The 16,724-nt window shown below is 41.2% G+C and overlaps 1 protein-coding gene across 1 annotated transcript in view; it reads left to right on the forward strand.

Annotated features, from left to right (window-relative positions):
- The first annotated feature begins 270 nt into the window (after nucleotides 1-270).
- The window catches only part of slc7a11 (solute carrier family 7 member 11), a 30,068-nt gene continuing 13,614 nt past the window's right edge, over nucleotides 271-16,724 (forward strand). The window contains exons 1-6 of the mRNA XM_083915741.1: nucleotides 271-655; nucleotides 3,369-3,495; nucleotides 9,190-9,305; nucleotides 10,058-10,183; nucleotides 16,295-16,394; nucleotides 16,593-16,637. Coding sequence (XP_083771867.1) covers nucleotides 367-655; nucleotides 3,369-3,495; nucleotides 9,190-9,305; nucleotides 10,058-10,183; nucleotides 16,295-16,394; nucleotides 16,593-16,637 — 803 coding nt within the window. The 5' untranslated portion in view covers nucleotides 271-366. The remainder of the gene's footprint in view (nucleotides 656-3,368; nucleotides 3,496-9,189; nucleotides 9,306-10,057; nucleotides 10,184-16,294; nucleotides 16,395-16,592; nucleotides 16,638-16,724) is intronic.

Genomic DNA, 16,724 nt, shown 5'->3' on the forward strand with positions numbered 1-16,724 from the left:
GTGACAATGAGAGAGACAGACACATAGAGAGAGAGAGAGAGAGAGAGAGAGAGAGAGAGAGAGAGAGAGAGAGAGAGAGAAGAGAGAGAGAGAGAGAGAGAGAGAGAGAGTGAGAGAGAGAGAGAGAGAGAGAGAGAGAGAGAGAGAGAGAGAGAGAGAGAGAGAGAGAGAGAGAGAGAGAGAGAGAGAGGAGGTCTCTTGAACTTAGTTTTGTAACTTTGCCTGCACCAGTCACAGGCTGTGTGGGTCCAGGCTAGACCAGAGGGGCAGATCCCAGGTGAAACACACTTTGAGTCCACCCCCCCCCCCCCCAAAAAAGAGACTCTGTGTGGTGTTGGGTTTTGAGTATTGGGCACTGTTTAAAAAATGACCAAAAGGTCTGCATCTGCTCAGAAAGATGGAAAATTTGAATCCAGGGGACCCAAAGTTTCCCAAAATGGGGCTCAGTCAGACACCGATGGGAAACTGCAGGACGAGGACGACAGTAAGGTGGGACTGGGAAAGAAGGTGACCCTGCTCCGAGGGATCTCCATCATCATCGGAACCATCATCGGGGCCGGGATCTTCATTTCTCCAAAGGGCATCCTGAGGAGCTCAGGCAGTGTAGGAATGTCCCTGATAGTGTGGATCGCCTGCGGTGTGCTGTCACTTTTCGGTGAGTTGATTCACAGGTGGGTCAGTAGATAAAAAAGATGTCTTTCCTCTTTGAGAGTAGCTACATTGAATGGTAAAGGTGGAGGTGAAAGTTGCCAAATGTGTTTATTGTCTGTACCAGGCTACCACCAGACTACTAAGCATTTGCAATTAGTCTTAGTACCAGGCTGACCTTTAGTGAGTTACAGGAAAATTCTGTTTCATTACTAGAAACTTAGGTTAAGCTTGTTCTTTATGTGCCATTTGTGAACAAACCCCATTATTACAAAAAACAAGGTTAAACTTGGCCTTTATGAGAAATGTATGTGCAAATTATACTGTTTCACTTCAAATACGAAATGGTGGTATTTGTAAATATGATATATGTATATCTTACAAGTGAGATGATAGCCAGGTTAAATATCAGGGAAGTCAGTTACAAATATCAAGTTAAAAACATATCTGATGCATGTGTTTTATAAGAAAAGTGAATCACTGCTCCCTTTTTAAAAATATTTTTCAAAAGCTGTACAGCGTCTTGACACCATGAAATTAAGTCATGAAAAACAGCGCTAGGCAACTACAAATAATAACATACGAGACGATATGTGCTGACTCAGTTGCACTCAAAATATTTTTTTCAACTTGTCTATTAATGGTTGGTCATACATAGTATAATAAAGGCAATCCATAATGCTCACCAGATGTACTGTGATGTAATAAAGCCTGACATCACTTTTCCTCAATCTCTGCTTTCTGTTTTGCAAGAGCATGTCTGCTTACCTCTCCCCAAGACAATTGTAATTTGTTAAAAGAAATACAAACTAGCCAGGGGGGTTTTTCTTTCCCATATCCTAGAATGATAAGCCAGTGTAGCCAGACCATACTCCAGCACGGGTTTGCTCTGTTCCACAGGGACTTCTACCATGCAGACCAACCAAACACCGTTTAACTGAACACAATGCCCACATTGCCATGGCACAAACAAGGATTAATTCTGGTTTAAAATTATTTCATGGTCTTTTCGGCACTAACAGACATCAAATAAGCCATCAAGACAGTTTTTTCTTGTATAAACTATTAACGCCAATATCCCGGAGAGACGCAAACAGTCACTAACAGCCGGACGTGGCTAACTGATTAGCTCAAGGGAGTACGGTGAAAGGGATTAAAGCATCTTTTTTAACCACTAATACTGCTAAGCAGCATGAGAAGAGTCCCTACACATAAAATGAAGCACCAATAACGTAGTAATTGAACCCGGAGTTTATTAAAAAAAGCGTCTTACCTAATGGCCACGGTACCAGCTCCTCTCATATTTAAGTCCATTTAAGTTGATTACCAAATGCAATCCAAAAGCCTTCAGCAGCTTAACACAAACATGTAACACGTGTACCCCGCAGCCTCTTTAACATCAGGCTACAGGTTATAGTCACAGTGTCGGCATGTGACGGACCAGAAGCCTCCGTATGTGAAGGACTCTGTCCGCAGCTCCCAAGCTTTACCTCCATTAGTACCGTAAGCCACACCGCACCTAATACGTGTACTATGCAAAGTCACCTCCAGCACCACCACAGCTCTCTGCTAAAATCACTCACACTCACAGGCGTTTACAATTCACAGTTGCCTAGCGCAGCAGCTCCAGCTGGGCCAAGGCCGTTTAAGAAGCCTAGCTCTGCTGGCAATTGATAGGACGCTGGTCAAGTCCCTGGAAAAAATGCCTAGTTGGTACGACAAGGTCACAGATAATTTTGTTGACACTGTCTCCTTTTTTACCCGGAGGTGTATAGGGACTCTTCTCATACTACTGCAGAGGTTTGGTGTTATTTTGAGCAGTATTAGCGGTTAAGAAAGCCGTTTTAATGCCTTCACCGTACTGCCCCGAACTAATAAGTGTTAGCCACGTCCGACTGTTAGCGTCTGTCCGGGATATCTCCATTTATAGTTTATACACGTCTCAATGGCTTATTTAAGTAAGTGCCGAAAAAGACCATGGGATTATTTTATTACATTTTAAGGTTACGGGACGATTTTGGTCTGATTTAATACAGACAAACTCACCAGTACCTTGAATCATGAGAAACTACACATTTATTAACATTTCACTGAATACTTTCCCTTACCTTAACCACAGTGCCTTTGTTGCCTAAATGTAACCACAGACGGAGGTCTGGATATGTACCCTGGTCACTGGTGTCTTTCTACATCCTCCATCCACCTCCGCACCAGAGTCACAGGGACATTGCTTTTATTCAATGAAAAAAACACAAGACGGGCAGTGATTAGGTTTGTCACCACAGCATAATTAGGAAATTTATAAACATATCTCTATTTCCAGCCCAAGTTTCTTTCTCTGAGTCAGGGTTGAAATAGGGGTGTACTCGAGCATATATGGCATAAATGGCATATATTGTCACAATATCCTTAAATCCTTCAGATTTTGTGAAGTAATGAAAGGTCCAAGCACATTATCCTTGGATACCCTTCCTTACAACCTTTCCTGCTTCCCTTAATTCGTATTCCCTAAACTTGCAATTAAAATTTGTCCACCTAAATCTGTTTTTTGTGAGTTATGGGTTGAGATCCTGAAAGACTCCAACTCTCTGGGTGATCATGGGGCCCAGGAAGGGACTGTACATTTCTATGGATGGGCTGAGACAGTTTAATGGCCCTGGGACTGTTGTGTGCCTTCTTGTTTTTAAGCCAGAGCTAATGTGTCTACTCTGTCCCTGCAGGAGCCCTGTCCTACGCTGAACTGGGGACTTGTATTAAGAAGTCCGGTGGACATTACACATATATACTTGAAGCCTTTGGACCCCAGATGGCTTTCATAAGGCTATGGGCTGATCTTGTTGCTATAAGGTAATGTCTGCCTCCTTACCTCAAGTTTACTGAGCTTAACCTTAAAACTGCATTAATCAAAATTTTTATACAAACAAAAGGTAAAAACGGTCATATGAAATGGGCCCAGAATTATCATCCAATTATGCAGCTCCCCTCAGTTCCATGGAGCGTTTTAACATTTTTCAGTTCATTGCTTTGGTTTTACGGCCAACACCTTTACTGTTTTGGTTCACTCTCAGTGCTCTAATCAGCCTGTTTCCAGCAGCAGGTAATTAAACCCAATGTACACTTCCTGCTCAGCAGCAAACAGCTGACAGTTATAACAGGTTTTTCCACTGCACGGTACGGCTTGACTCGTTTTGCTCTTTTTGGGTTTTTGATTAGTTGTGTAGAGTACCCGGTACTTTATTTAGTTCTAGCTCAGTCGCGGTTCGAAGAAACCAGCCAATATTAGCCAATATTAAAGGTAAGACTCAACTTATGTCTGTGCAGTAGACAAGAGAGAAAGAGGTTTTTAAAAGTGCAAAGTTAAGCCCAACATTTCCTGATTTTGCAGATTAATAATAAAAGCTTTTAAATAACAAAACAACGTGGCACTTTTATCGTGAAGATTTTATAGGAAAGTTTTAAATCCACCATTTAAAGTGAAACTCCAGTATAAAATCATCCCAGGGTCTTTTTAGGCAAACTGGGTCATCAAATAAGCAATTTTTTGCGTGAATGAACTATTAATGTAGATTTTCCGGAGAGGCGCTAACAGCTTGCCGTGGCTAACACGGATAAGCTTGGGCGGCGAGTTGGATCCATTAAAAAGTATTTTTTAAACACTAATACTGCTTCAATTAACAACAAAGCTCTGCAGTAGCATGAGAAGAGTCCCTACACATTAAGCACCAACAACGTAAGCTTCCATTTTTGTTTCGTAGCAGTGAAAGATACGAACACAAACCATTCCGTCTCTCTTCACTTTAAGTTGCAGGCTAGTTGGCTTTCCCTGTCCGTCTTTCGGCAACACCCGCCTCCCCACCGGGCGCTGTAAAAGTGTGTGTTGACAGACAGGCTGTCATCCCGCTGCAGTACTAACATTACGTTATGTGTATGTATGATTGAGTGTGTGTGTGTGTGTGTGTTTAAATGGGAGAAAGAGCAAGCAGCAAAGTGCCGTGCCAGTGCATGCACAGATGATTTTCTGTGTTGTGTTCTTCTACACCAAGTGTAGAGCTTCACTATGTTGTGGTTGCGTCTATACTACCACACGTCAAATCCCTCTTAGCGTTATCCAATCAGCAATCAGGTATATCTCTACTCGGTCAAACGGCCTCCTGAGGGACTCACATGCAAATTAGGGGTGTTTTTGGTGAGATAGACCCGCCTCATTCAGGGTAGTCGACCATAGTGGAAACACACCTTACGTGTGTTGACTATTTCTTTTTCTTTTTTTTATCTTGCTTTATTGAAACACATTCACCTCTCTACTTCCAGTCCGTCCCCTTTATATTACGTCCTAAATCCATACACAAACACGTTCCTGTTACACTTCTGCCCTCACTACAAGCCTGACTCAGAAGTTGAGGTTGCCGATTTCCAATTACAAGTGAAGACAGCATAACTGTTAGTGACAATCTGGGCCAGCAGCATCACTAACATGGAGACTTATTTACATCTAGAGAGGGAATGTCTCCACAGACAGTGGGTCGCATGATCCATAACCATTGTTTTAACTTACTCTTTGATAGCTAGTTACTTAATAGATGAAAAGCTTACGGAGTACAACTTTAAAGAGACAGACATTTTTTCTGAGAAGTTGATAAAGACCAAACTAGAGCTAAAAGGGTGAATATTTTACATATATTTGTGGTCAGTAGCACATTTTCACATTAATGCTGTTATTACTCCACTGAATGAGCCTTATCAGTGGTTATCAGCATCATAGATAAAGAATAGAAGGAGCATGCTACACCTACCAGTAGGTTCAGAAGGCCGTTATCATCTATTCCCATGGCAACAGTCATCGTTAGCTTGCTCAGGGTCCCTTAGGGTCACTTTTTAACGCTGGGAGTCCCATTGTGAAGAAAATAGCTCAATGTTGACTTTCGGTTTAAAATGGGGCAGAACACCGGTCTCCCAGATAAAAGGCCTGACCACTGTCACTCGAAGCAGGTGGCTAATGTTGCTAGAATATCAAATCGTTTGCTAACACGTTCACTATAACAACTTTTGCATGAACAGTGCATGACTCATGGTGGCTTTTGTACAAAGCTTGAATAAAAACATTTGTGAAAACCATCTTGACAGTGCTGACTGTTTAGGATCGCCTCCAAACTTCTATAATCTATCTGACTCCATCTTCCCTAATGATCCCGCATATTTGTTAAAGTGGAATTGCTACACACACATGCTAGGGTTGAAGCCACTTTGTGCGTACGTGCATCCATTACAGGTTTAAACAAGTGTTCTATTGTGTTGCCCGCAGCAATCTTGCCCAAGGCCAGCACTGTATGTCTCTCATGTCTTTGCCTGTAACAAACATTATAACTACACAAGCAGTAGCTGGTCTCATTGTGTGCTCCAACCTTTCACTCCTTCACTATCCACCTGTCTCTCTGAACACACACAACTCTTTGCAATTATCAAACCATTTTAGTTACATAAAAAAAAATAATATATGCATATATTCTAACATGGACTTTGAGGGAGCAGTGCGTTTACATGCACATCAGTAACCCTATAATGGCCTTACCCCGTTTAAGGGAATAATCAGGTTATTGAAGTTCTCCAGGTATACATGAGAGGGGGTTGGATGGGAAAATGAAGAGAGTAACTCTACCTCCGGTACAGAAGGTGGCGCTCCGCCAACATACAGCTGGACTGAATACTGCTTAATTTACCGGTTCCCCTTTGTCAAAATCACAACTTTTGGACAGAATTACTACAGAAACAGGTCTTCTTGGTAGTGACGTTTCTTGCCTTAGTGAAGTCCTCCCTCGGTTTAAAGGTTACGCTCTATTGTTGTTGTTTGTTTCATGCTGTCTTTGGTGCTGTTGCTTCCTTATTTATTCTATTTCCGGGTCAAAAGCCACTGCAGCAGAGTGGGGAGGGGGGGGAGTTGTGGAAACCCAATAGTAACCTTGGAACGCTCTTTACATGCACTAATAATCAGGGAAATGAAGGAGTTCTCAAGGTTTGTTAACGAGGGGATGAGAACTCCGGTGTATGACCTTAACCTGTATATAATCAGGTTTTTAAACTGCATGTACACTCACGGATTGAGAGTCCATGAGGAAAGAGGCTATGCTATTAACTGTGTCATTGAATGTACATTTTTCTCGACAAAAGAGGAATAGTGTGCAGTCAGTCTTGAGACAGAATTTTGGAGAATGGAGAACAGTTCTGGAGCTCTGATCTGATGTCTTACACTGGAACATTTATTGACACTCAGTTGAGAAGAATTAGGATAAAGCAGAACTGGAAAGCAACAGGCTACAGTCACAGTATAGCGTTTTGTATTGCCATCCCAAGCCTGAAGGCGTACTTAAATGTACTGTATGTTGGACAGAGCAAGTGGTTGCTGTGCTTCTTTGGGATTCTGTTTCCCCGAACCAGTCAAGGCAGATGGCCGCCCACCAGAGAGCCTGGTTTGTCAGGAAGGTTATCATCACCACTGTTTCCAAGCAGCTGTTTCTGATGATGCTGTTTGCTCATGGGGTAATTGTTGGGTCTCTGTAAATCAAAGAATGTTGTCTCGACCTGCTCTATATGAAAAGTGCCCCGTTATGATTTTACGCTGTAAAACACCTTTCAATTGCTGCCCCCTCCCTCTGGAACTCACTATCCACGCACATCTGTGACTGCCCCGACCAGCACACCTTCAAATCACTCATCAAAACCCATCCCTTCAAAACTGCTTTCAACCCCAATAATTCCACTATTTAATTTAATTTCCATTGCATCACTTCTTATTTTTAAATGTGCCTGCTTTTAAGCCGTTTTATCTTTTTGCAGCTTTTTACCGTAATCTTACTTCTTAAATATAGCCTGCTTGTTTTTAACGTACTCACTTGTAGCCTGCTTGTTGTTATTTGTACTTTTAAATGTATTGATTTTTATTGCTTTATTTAGTGTGTCTTTGAGTGCCTTTGAAAAGTGCTATACAAATATAATGTATTATTATTATTATTATTATTATTATTATTATTATTAAATGACATTGAATTGAATTAAACAGCACTGTGTTTAGAAGCCATACATCACCAGGCTTCCAACACGACTTATTTCATAAGGATGTGCAAATACATTTCACATCTCTCTAATCTGACTGGGCACTAACTCTGGTTGTAGGAATTCAAACCCAAAAATGTACGATTTGAGTCTCCCATCATCTGCCTGTATGCTGAAACAGTAGCTCGGAAAGTTTGGAGCATTTCAAAATGTCAACAGAAACTTCTCAAATCCTGCAGCATAATTCTTTTCAAAATGTGTTCTCACACAGTTTCTCTACTCCTGAGCTTAATACACTACATCTGTGTCACACTCTTAACTCCTCAAAGCTCTGAAGCACTGCTGTAAATAGTGCATGTAGTTATCTTCTCCAAACTCCAAGAGAGTTTCAGTCCAATCCAAGCAATTTACACATAATCCAATTAATGATGAAAGATTATTTGTTTCCCTAGCACATGATGGGTTTCGGATTTAGTTTAGACTGTGCTGGGTGACAGAGCCTACCAAACCAGACAAATAAAAGCCCCGTCTGTGACCTTGTGAGACATGATACTGAGTTTAGTTTAGACCAGCGAGGTGAGAAAATGCTCTCTGTGCCGCAGTGTATGTACACAGCCAAGGCGAACAGTATAAACAGTCTAGTGGCTATCCTGAGCTGCCCAATTTTATGCTGGCCTCGGGCTAGCGGGACTCAATGGAAACCATGGGAAATGAACAGAGACAGAGGCAGAGAATGAAAACAAGAAGGAGGGAGACAAAGAGAGATTTCCCTGGGTTCAGCAGCTCAGTGGCTGTTGTGGGAAATGAAGAGGGAAACACTGATGAGCCATAAGATGAGCCTGTGGGATCGGCCAACCTTATTTGATTCTTTTTGAAGGCAGGCCTTTAGCATGCACACACACACACACACACACACACACACACACACACACACACACACACACACACACACATACAAACACACACACGCACACACACGCACACACACACACACACACACACACACAGAGGCAGTGATGGGGCTGTTTCTCCGTGCAGGTAGTGTGTGGACTTCTGCTCATTTTACAATAACAAAAATAGAAAAGAAGATTTTCTTTTAAGGTCTTCAACCATAATATTACTGAAAATGTGCAATTTAATAGTTTTTTAGCAAGAGGGGACTTGAGTCACAAACACACACACACACACACACACACACACACAAATAAGGGGTAAAAAGGGTCACAAAGGAAAAGACACACATAAATACAGTATGCTTGCGTTGTTATTATTATCTGTACCTCTGTGTCGATCCTGTGACCAACATGCATGCGCAGGATTTAGCTAGAAGCAAGTCAACACAACTGTTCCAGAGGTTTTATTTTAAGTTTGCATTGAACTTGTAGTATTGATATATTTGTCTACCTGTGTGTGTGTGTGTGTGTGTGTGTGTGTGTGTGTGTGTGCGTGCGTTTGTGCGTGCGTGCGTGCGTGCGTGTGTGCTTGTCCCTTCAGGCCTGCAGCGATGGCAGTCATCTCCCTGGCCTTTGGTCAGTACATCCTAGAGCCTCTGTTCATGCCCTGTGATATCCCCCCTATGGCTGTCAAACTGGCCACCGCCATCGGCATAAGTACGTATACCAGACTACTGTTACATTATTACATCAGTGTGTCATTATGTTAGGATAATCATTTTGACCTGTTGTAACCTGGTCTGTAATGCCAGGAGATGTTTATTTCTGTTAGTGTGCAGTTAGGAGGAAGGCAGTGGTGGAAGAAGTATTTAGGTCCTTACTTAAGTGTAGTTCCTCCGCAAAATCATCCCATGGTCTTTTTCGGCAGTTACATACATCAAATAATCCATCGGGATAGTTTATTTTTGTGTAACAACTATTAACGGAGAAATCCGGTAGAGTCGCTAACAGCCTGACGTGACAGTGATTAGCTCGGGGCAGTACAGTGAAGGTATTAAAACGTCTTTTTTAACCTCTAACACTGCTCAAAATAACACCAAACCTCTGCGGTAGCATGAGAAGAGTCCTTACACAGAAAACAAAGCTACTCACAGAGGAAGTTGAAAACCCTGAGTGGCACACACACACATACAAGGTGAAAACAATAACAGTGTCACTGTTGAAGCTGGTAAATATATAGAGATATTTTTAAAAGAGGGCAGGTCCTACTGCTAAGTACTCTTTGGGCTGTTTGTTGTACCTTTGTGTTGGCTCCCAGGTGTCTTCTCTTGTAATTAAGTCTGCTGGTAGGATCATCAGCTTCCCAAGGCAAACCTGGATACTGCCAGAAGGCCAGCGTGAACACTGACCATTACTCTAAATTGCCTCATAGCTACATAATTCCTGTCTGTCTTTGTCTGTCCCTGTAGCTTCTGTAATGTACCTGAACAGTATGAGTGTGACGTGGACAGCTAGGATTCAAATGTTCCTCACGTTCAGCAAGCTGCTTGCCATCGGCATCATCATAGTCCCTGGAATGTACCTGCTTTTTAAAGGTAAGACACCTTCATCTTCACCATCACCAACATCATCACCACCTTTAATAACCTCTATTAGTACTATACTAGAGTTCCAAATATACCCCCAAGAGTCCATCGGATGTGTTGTGATGTATTCTGTGTGTGTATTCACACAGAATGCTCAGCTGTAACAATTAACTTTTGTTCCTTCATCTCACACAACAACATGCACTGTAAATATAACCCCATAGCCTTGAAGGCTGTGATACGCAGCTGCTCACAGCAAGCACAACAACTCAGGCATTTCATAATGTCTTTACAGCTGGTGTTATAAGAGGCCTTGCAGCGCATGAAGACGGTCATCCCCTCAGCTATGGGCCTCATTTTAAAATCTGTCTATGTGTGTATAGAGGCATTACTACAATAAATATCATATATAATGTTCTCAAAATGACCTCTCTTAATTATCATTCATATTTCTTGAAATGCAGACCAGCTAAATCGAACACTACACTACAGATCCTGATTATTGCAGCTGTTCATTCTCAGACCCTCCAATGTAGAAAGGATCATCATGCACTATAGTTTATATTTCAATTCTGTATCTAAAAGTTATCAAATGCCCCAGGACAGATGACCAGGCAGGGAACACATTTCATTTAGCTTGATATCCATACAGGATCCTACATGGATCAGGCCTGGTAGGGAACACAGGTCTTAGGCATAGCAGAGTTGGATCTCTCTTACATTCAGATGTTTAGACCACTAGAGACAAATTAACCATATACACTGGAGATCAAAATGAGAGAACAAATTAATACTTGATTTATTCTGAAATACCACGACATTTATTTTTTTACTGTCCAGAATTTGATAGAATATAATCCGTGGCTATACTTCTGCTGTACGAGCATATTTTTTAAAATAACCATGGCACTTCAACAAAAACCTTTATTTTGTGAAAAAAGCAGTGATCAAAATTAGACAACAAACTAATCTGAAATACAATGAAATTATTTTTTTTTACTATCCAGAATTTCATAGTATAATATATATATTATATATATAACACCATGATACTACCTCCTCCAGATGTAACTGACTTCTTTACACACTCTGGGTTCAGTCTTTCCCCAGTCCTACGCCCAACATAATGTTTCCATCAGATCCAAATAAACTGAACGTACTCTCATCACTTAAGTCCCTCTGGACCAGTTCTCCTCTGTCCACACAACATGCTCCTCAGCAAGGGCAAGTCTAGCCTTTTTACTCTTTCTGTTGATGAGAGGTTTGGTCACTGCAGAGTAGGCTTTTAGTCCAAATTGTCTTAAACAATGAGACACTGTGTGCAGAGACAGATCCTTGTCCTGTTCAGCACTGAACTGGAGACCAACTCCAGCTGCAGTGTTGAACTGATTCCCCATAAAGAGTCTTAATAATAATGATAATAATAATGATAATAATAATAATGATAATATAATAATAATCTCATAATCCTGTCCTCTTGTGCACTTGTTTTACGTGGACGACCGACCTTTTTGAGGGACTGAATCTGTGTCCTTGTAAAGTTCCAATCTTCTAGAAATCACAGACTGTGAACGCCCAACCTCTCTCTGATGGCTGAGAGGGTCATCCCTTTGGCCTTCATCTGGACAGCCTGCTGTCTCAGGGTTTCAGTCACCTTACAGCAGCTGCCATCTTACAAAGGAACCATGAGAGCTGCAGATAAATAGGGTGTGTCCAACAATGAAGTCAAATCTCACCAGGTGACAATTTAGTTTAGATTAAAGAGGGATCTGAAAGTGTTCTTTAATTTTGCTCAATGCTTTTTAAAAAAATGTTTTTGTTGAAGTCGTTTAAAAAAAAAAAAACATGGTAGTACAGCAATGGTATGGCCCCAGTGAATATTTTGTCAAATTCTGAACAATAATATATATATATATATATATATATATATATATAGTGTTTACCAGAAATTGGTGACTCTAGTTTCATTATACTATGGAAACAGCCAGCTCTTTTTCAACACAACTCAAAGTTTTAGGAATTATGTAATTAATGTTATTTATATATTTATGTGTTGTATTTTATTGTTTTATTTGAGGCTGGATCACCAACTGGGAAGAGAAGGCAACTGCCCCAGGACCCGGGTCCCACAGTTGCCCTGAAACCCCATTTTCATTGTGTCACTTGGTGTATGATCATGTCATTGACTGCAAATTAGTTTCCAAATATACACCACAAAAGCCTATATCAACTCAAATAATAATACAATAAGGAGAGTTTTGCATGATTATGTCTCTTGTGAAAATGTACATGGTCCATATTTTTAAATAAATTTGACCAACAGAATTATAACAGATGGGGGGCAATCGGGGCCCTTTGTCTAATTTTTTCCCTGGGCTCCCCCATCTGATTAATCTGACCCTGGTAATATCTGTATTCACCTCTGCATGTCTTCACACAGTGATCATTAGAGACAATCCATGGCTCTCAACAATACAGCAGTACAACAATAGTGTCCTATTAGATTGTTTTATGTGTTTGTATGAGCAATTTTTGTTCATAAATGTGATCCCCTGTATAAAACACAACACTGATTCCATTTCATCTGGCTGATGTATCTGTGTTGTACAGAATAATCTATTCTTCCAAGATGATGAGTCAGAGTACTGCTCCATTCATCAGTTTTATTGTTAAAACTACTTTTATGATTATCATTACTGTTATTGTTATGGCTACAATCACTCCTGGGGCCTGTTTCACAAAGCAGGTTCAAAAAACTCTGAGTCTAACCCTGAACTCTGAGTTGATCTACTCTGAGATAGGAAACTCTGAGTTTTCGGTTCCAGAACAGCAGATTTGCGTTAGGTTGATCAACTCAGAGTAGTTTGACCTGGAGTTAAGCGCGTGCACCACAAGTAAAAAAAGACAGCATCAATGGAGCCCTGATTCGACGAGTCACCATGGCAACGGGGAAGCGAAGGGCTACGCTACCACTGCAACTGTAAATATGAATGCGCTCATACGGAGTTTGAGCAGGTTTACACCGCTGCAGCGGCAAAAGAGAGGGAGACCAGCGGGAGAACATTGCTGCTCGGGTCAGTGCGTAAGTTTAAATGTAGTCCTGTTGTAATCACAGTAATATCACAGGGGGAACTGCATGAGTGGGAGCCTATTAATTTATTTCATTTAAGTGCAACCCCGCGGGGGAGAAGCGCAGCTTAAGATGAAACATAAAAACATTTTTCAAACAGGTAAAACCTCAGCACAGTCTCATGGTGACGCCTCATTTTGAGCATGTTTTACATCGTAAAGTAAATATTACCGTAAGTGGCTGTTTTTTATACATCATATAAATGTTGTATAAAAAACTCCTATTTGCAAAAAAAAACGCAGCTCAATACACAATATCTGCTGTGATATGAGAGCATTACTGGTTGTTAATGTTGGAAATGTAAGGAGGGATGAGATGGACTGTGACATGAAACGGTGTTGTGCCGTATTCAGCCCCCTCGCATTATAGGTGATATTCTGGATCAGAAGGCTATATAGGAGTAGTTTATATACCGGTAACCCAACTAAAAGCACACACTTTTGAACCTATGAATTGCAAGAAAAGCTGGAATTATATTTAGGAAACGCTAAGTCAAATACATTCAACTTGCTCAAAAGAACCATTTCATTCATTTTGTAATTATGGCTGCAGTATATTAAGGACGTCTATGCGCGGTCTGATAATCATCTCCCGACGAATATTTAATTCTCTTTGCGGCAATACGTCACCTTTATCCACGGGATCGTTATCAAAAGGACATGCCATGGTAGTGAAATAGTCACCACCTAATATAACTTATATATAGGCCTACTGAATGATTTTTATACGTTGTATACAAAAACTCCTGTTTGCAAAAAAACGCAGCGTAACACAGAATATCTGCTGTGACATGAAACGGTACCGCTCAAAAAGAGAATTGCCTGGAAATGCAGGAACATCTATAATCAATCGTTTGATAATCATCTCCCGACGAATATTTAATTATCTGCGCAGTAATGCTGCAGCTTCATCCACGGGATCGTTATCAAAAGGACATGCCTTGGTAGTGAAATAGTCGCCACCTAATATAACTTCTAATGTCTGATTTTTGCAGTGATTTTCTGAAAAAACAGACAGAACTATACTACGCCAAAACTCGCCCGCTGACTGAATGAATGAGGAAATCAAATGCCGTGTGTGGCTGAAAGAGGGCGGAGACAGAGGGAAACTCGAGGTTTTCTGAGAAAAACCTGGTCCCGACCAGGTTAGTTTCAGAGAGCATGTTACCATGGTAACTGACCGAGAGTTTAAGTTACCTCTCTTTGTGAAACAGGCTAGAGTTACCCCTCTGTCTCTGGTTTGAGTTACCTCCCTTTGTGAAACGGAAAACTCAGAGTTTCCCTCATTTCAGGGTTAACAGACTCAGAGTTTTCACTAAACCTGCTTTGTGAAACAGGCCCCTTGGGCCTGTTTCACAAAGCAGGTTCAAAAAACTCTGAGTCTAACCCTGAACTCTGAGTTGATCTACTCTGAGATAGGAAACTCTGAGTTTTCGGTTCCAGAACAGCAGATTTGCGTTAGGTTGATCAACTCAGAGTAGTTTGACCTGGAGTTAAGCGCGTGCACCACAAGTAAAAAAAGACAGCATCAATGGAGCCCTGATTCGATGAGTCACCATGGCAACGGGGAAGCGAAGGGCTACGCTACAACTGGAATTGGAAATATTAATGGGCTCATACGGAGAGTTTGAGCAGGTTTACACCGCTGCTGCAGCAAAAGAGAGGGAGACGGTGCGGGAGAACATTGCTGCTTGGGTCAGTGCATAAGTTTAAATGTAGTCTTTTGCAATCACAATAATATCACAGGGGAAACTGCTTGAGTGGGAGCCTATTAGTTTAATTCATTTAAGTGCAACCCCGCGGGGGAGAAGCGCACTTGGCAGTAGCTTAAGATGAAACATAAAAACATACAGGTATTCAAACAGGTAAAACATCGGCAAAATCTCATGGTGACGCCTCATTTTGAGCATGTTTTACATGGTAAAGTAAATATTACCGTAAGTGGCTGTTTTTTATACAACATATAAATGTTGTATAAAAAACTCCCATTTGCAAAAAAAAACGCAGCGCAACACACAATATCTGCTATGATATGAGAGCATTACTGGTTGTTAATGTTGGAAATGTAAGGAGGGGTGAGATGGACTGTGACATGAAACGGTGTTGTGCCGTATTCAGCCCCCTCGCATTATAGGTGATATTCTGGATCAGAAGGCTATATAGGAGTAGTTTATATACTGGTAACCCAATTAAAAGCACACACTTTTGAACCTATGAATTGCAAGAAAAGCTGGGATTATATTTAGGAAACGCTAAGTCAAATACATTCAACTTGCTCAAAAGATCCATTTCATTCATTTTGTAATTATGGCTGCAGTATATTAAGGACGTCTATGCGCGGTCTGATAATCATCTCCCGACGAATATTTAATTATCTGCGCAGTAATGCTGCACCTTCATCCCCGGGATCGTTATCAAAAGGACACGCCATGGTAGTGAAATAGTTGCGACCTAATATAACTTCTAATGTAGGCCTACTGGCTGATTTTTGCAGTGATTTTCTGAAAAAAACAGACGAAACTATACTACGCCAAAACTCGCCCGCTGACTGAATGAATGAGGAAATCAAACACTGTGTGTGGCTGAAAGAGGGCGGAGACAGAGAGAAACTTGAGGTTTTCTGAGAAAAACCTGGTCCCGACCAGGTTAGTTTCAGAGAGCATGTTACCATGGTAACTGACCGAGAGGATAAGTTACCTCTCTTTGTGAAACAGGCTAGAGTTACCCCTCTGTCTCTGGTTTGAGTTACCTCCCTTTGTGAAACGGAAAACTCAGAGTTTCCCTCATTTCAGGGTTAACAGACTCAGAGTTTTCACTAAACCTGCTTTGTGAAACAGGCCCCTGGTCTTGTGTAAGAACAATTTAAGCAGATCATTCTATTGCTGCAACAATCCTTCTTCATTTAGGAACAATTGTGGTGCTTCAAAATGTCAACAAGAAGAAATGTGTTTTCTTGTGTGTGTGTGTGTGTGTGTGTTTGTGTCTGTGCAGGAGAGACCAGGAACTTTGAGAATGCCTTTGAGATGAACAATGTGAAGCTGTCTGGTATGCCACTGGCCTTCTACTCTGGGATGTATGCATACGCTGGGTGGTAGGTATGGTTCTCACACACACACACACGCACACACACACACACACACACACACACACACACACACACACACATGCACACACACACACACACACACACACACACACACACACACACACACACACACACACACACACACACACACACACACACACACACACAAAGATTATACAGTACAATAACTGTTTCTTATTGCAGGTTCTATTTGAACTTTGTGACAGAGGAGGTAGAAAACCCTGAGCGGTAAGTTGGATTGTCAATCTGTATATTATGATTTTTTTGGTGATGCAATGAAAATGAATAATGTTTGTCCTTAATAAAGACATACAA

The sequence above is a fragment of the Echiichthys vipera genome (assembly GCF_963691815.1).
Source record: "Echiichthys vipera genome assembly, chromosome: 6".
NCBI classification, from domain to species: Eukaryota; Metazoa; Chordata; class Actinopteri; order Perciformes; family Trachinidae; genus Echiichthys; species Echiichthys vipera.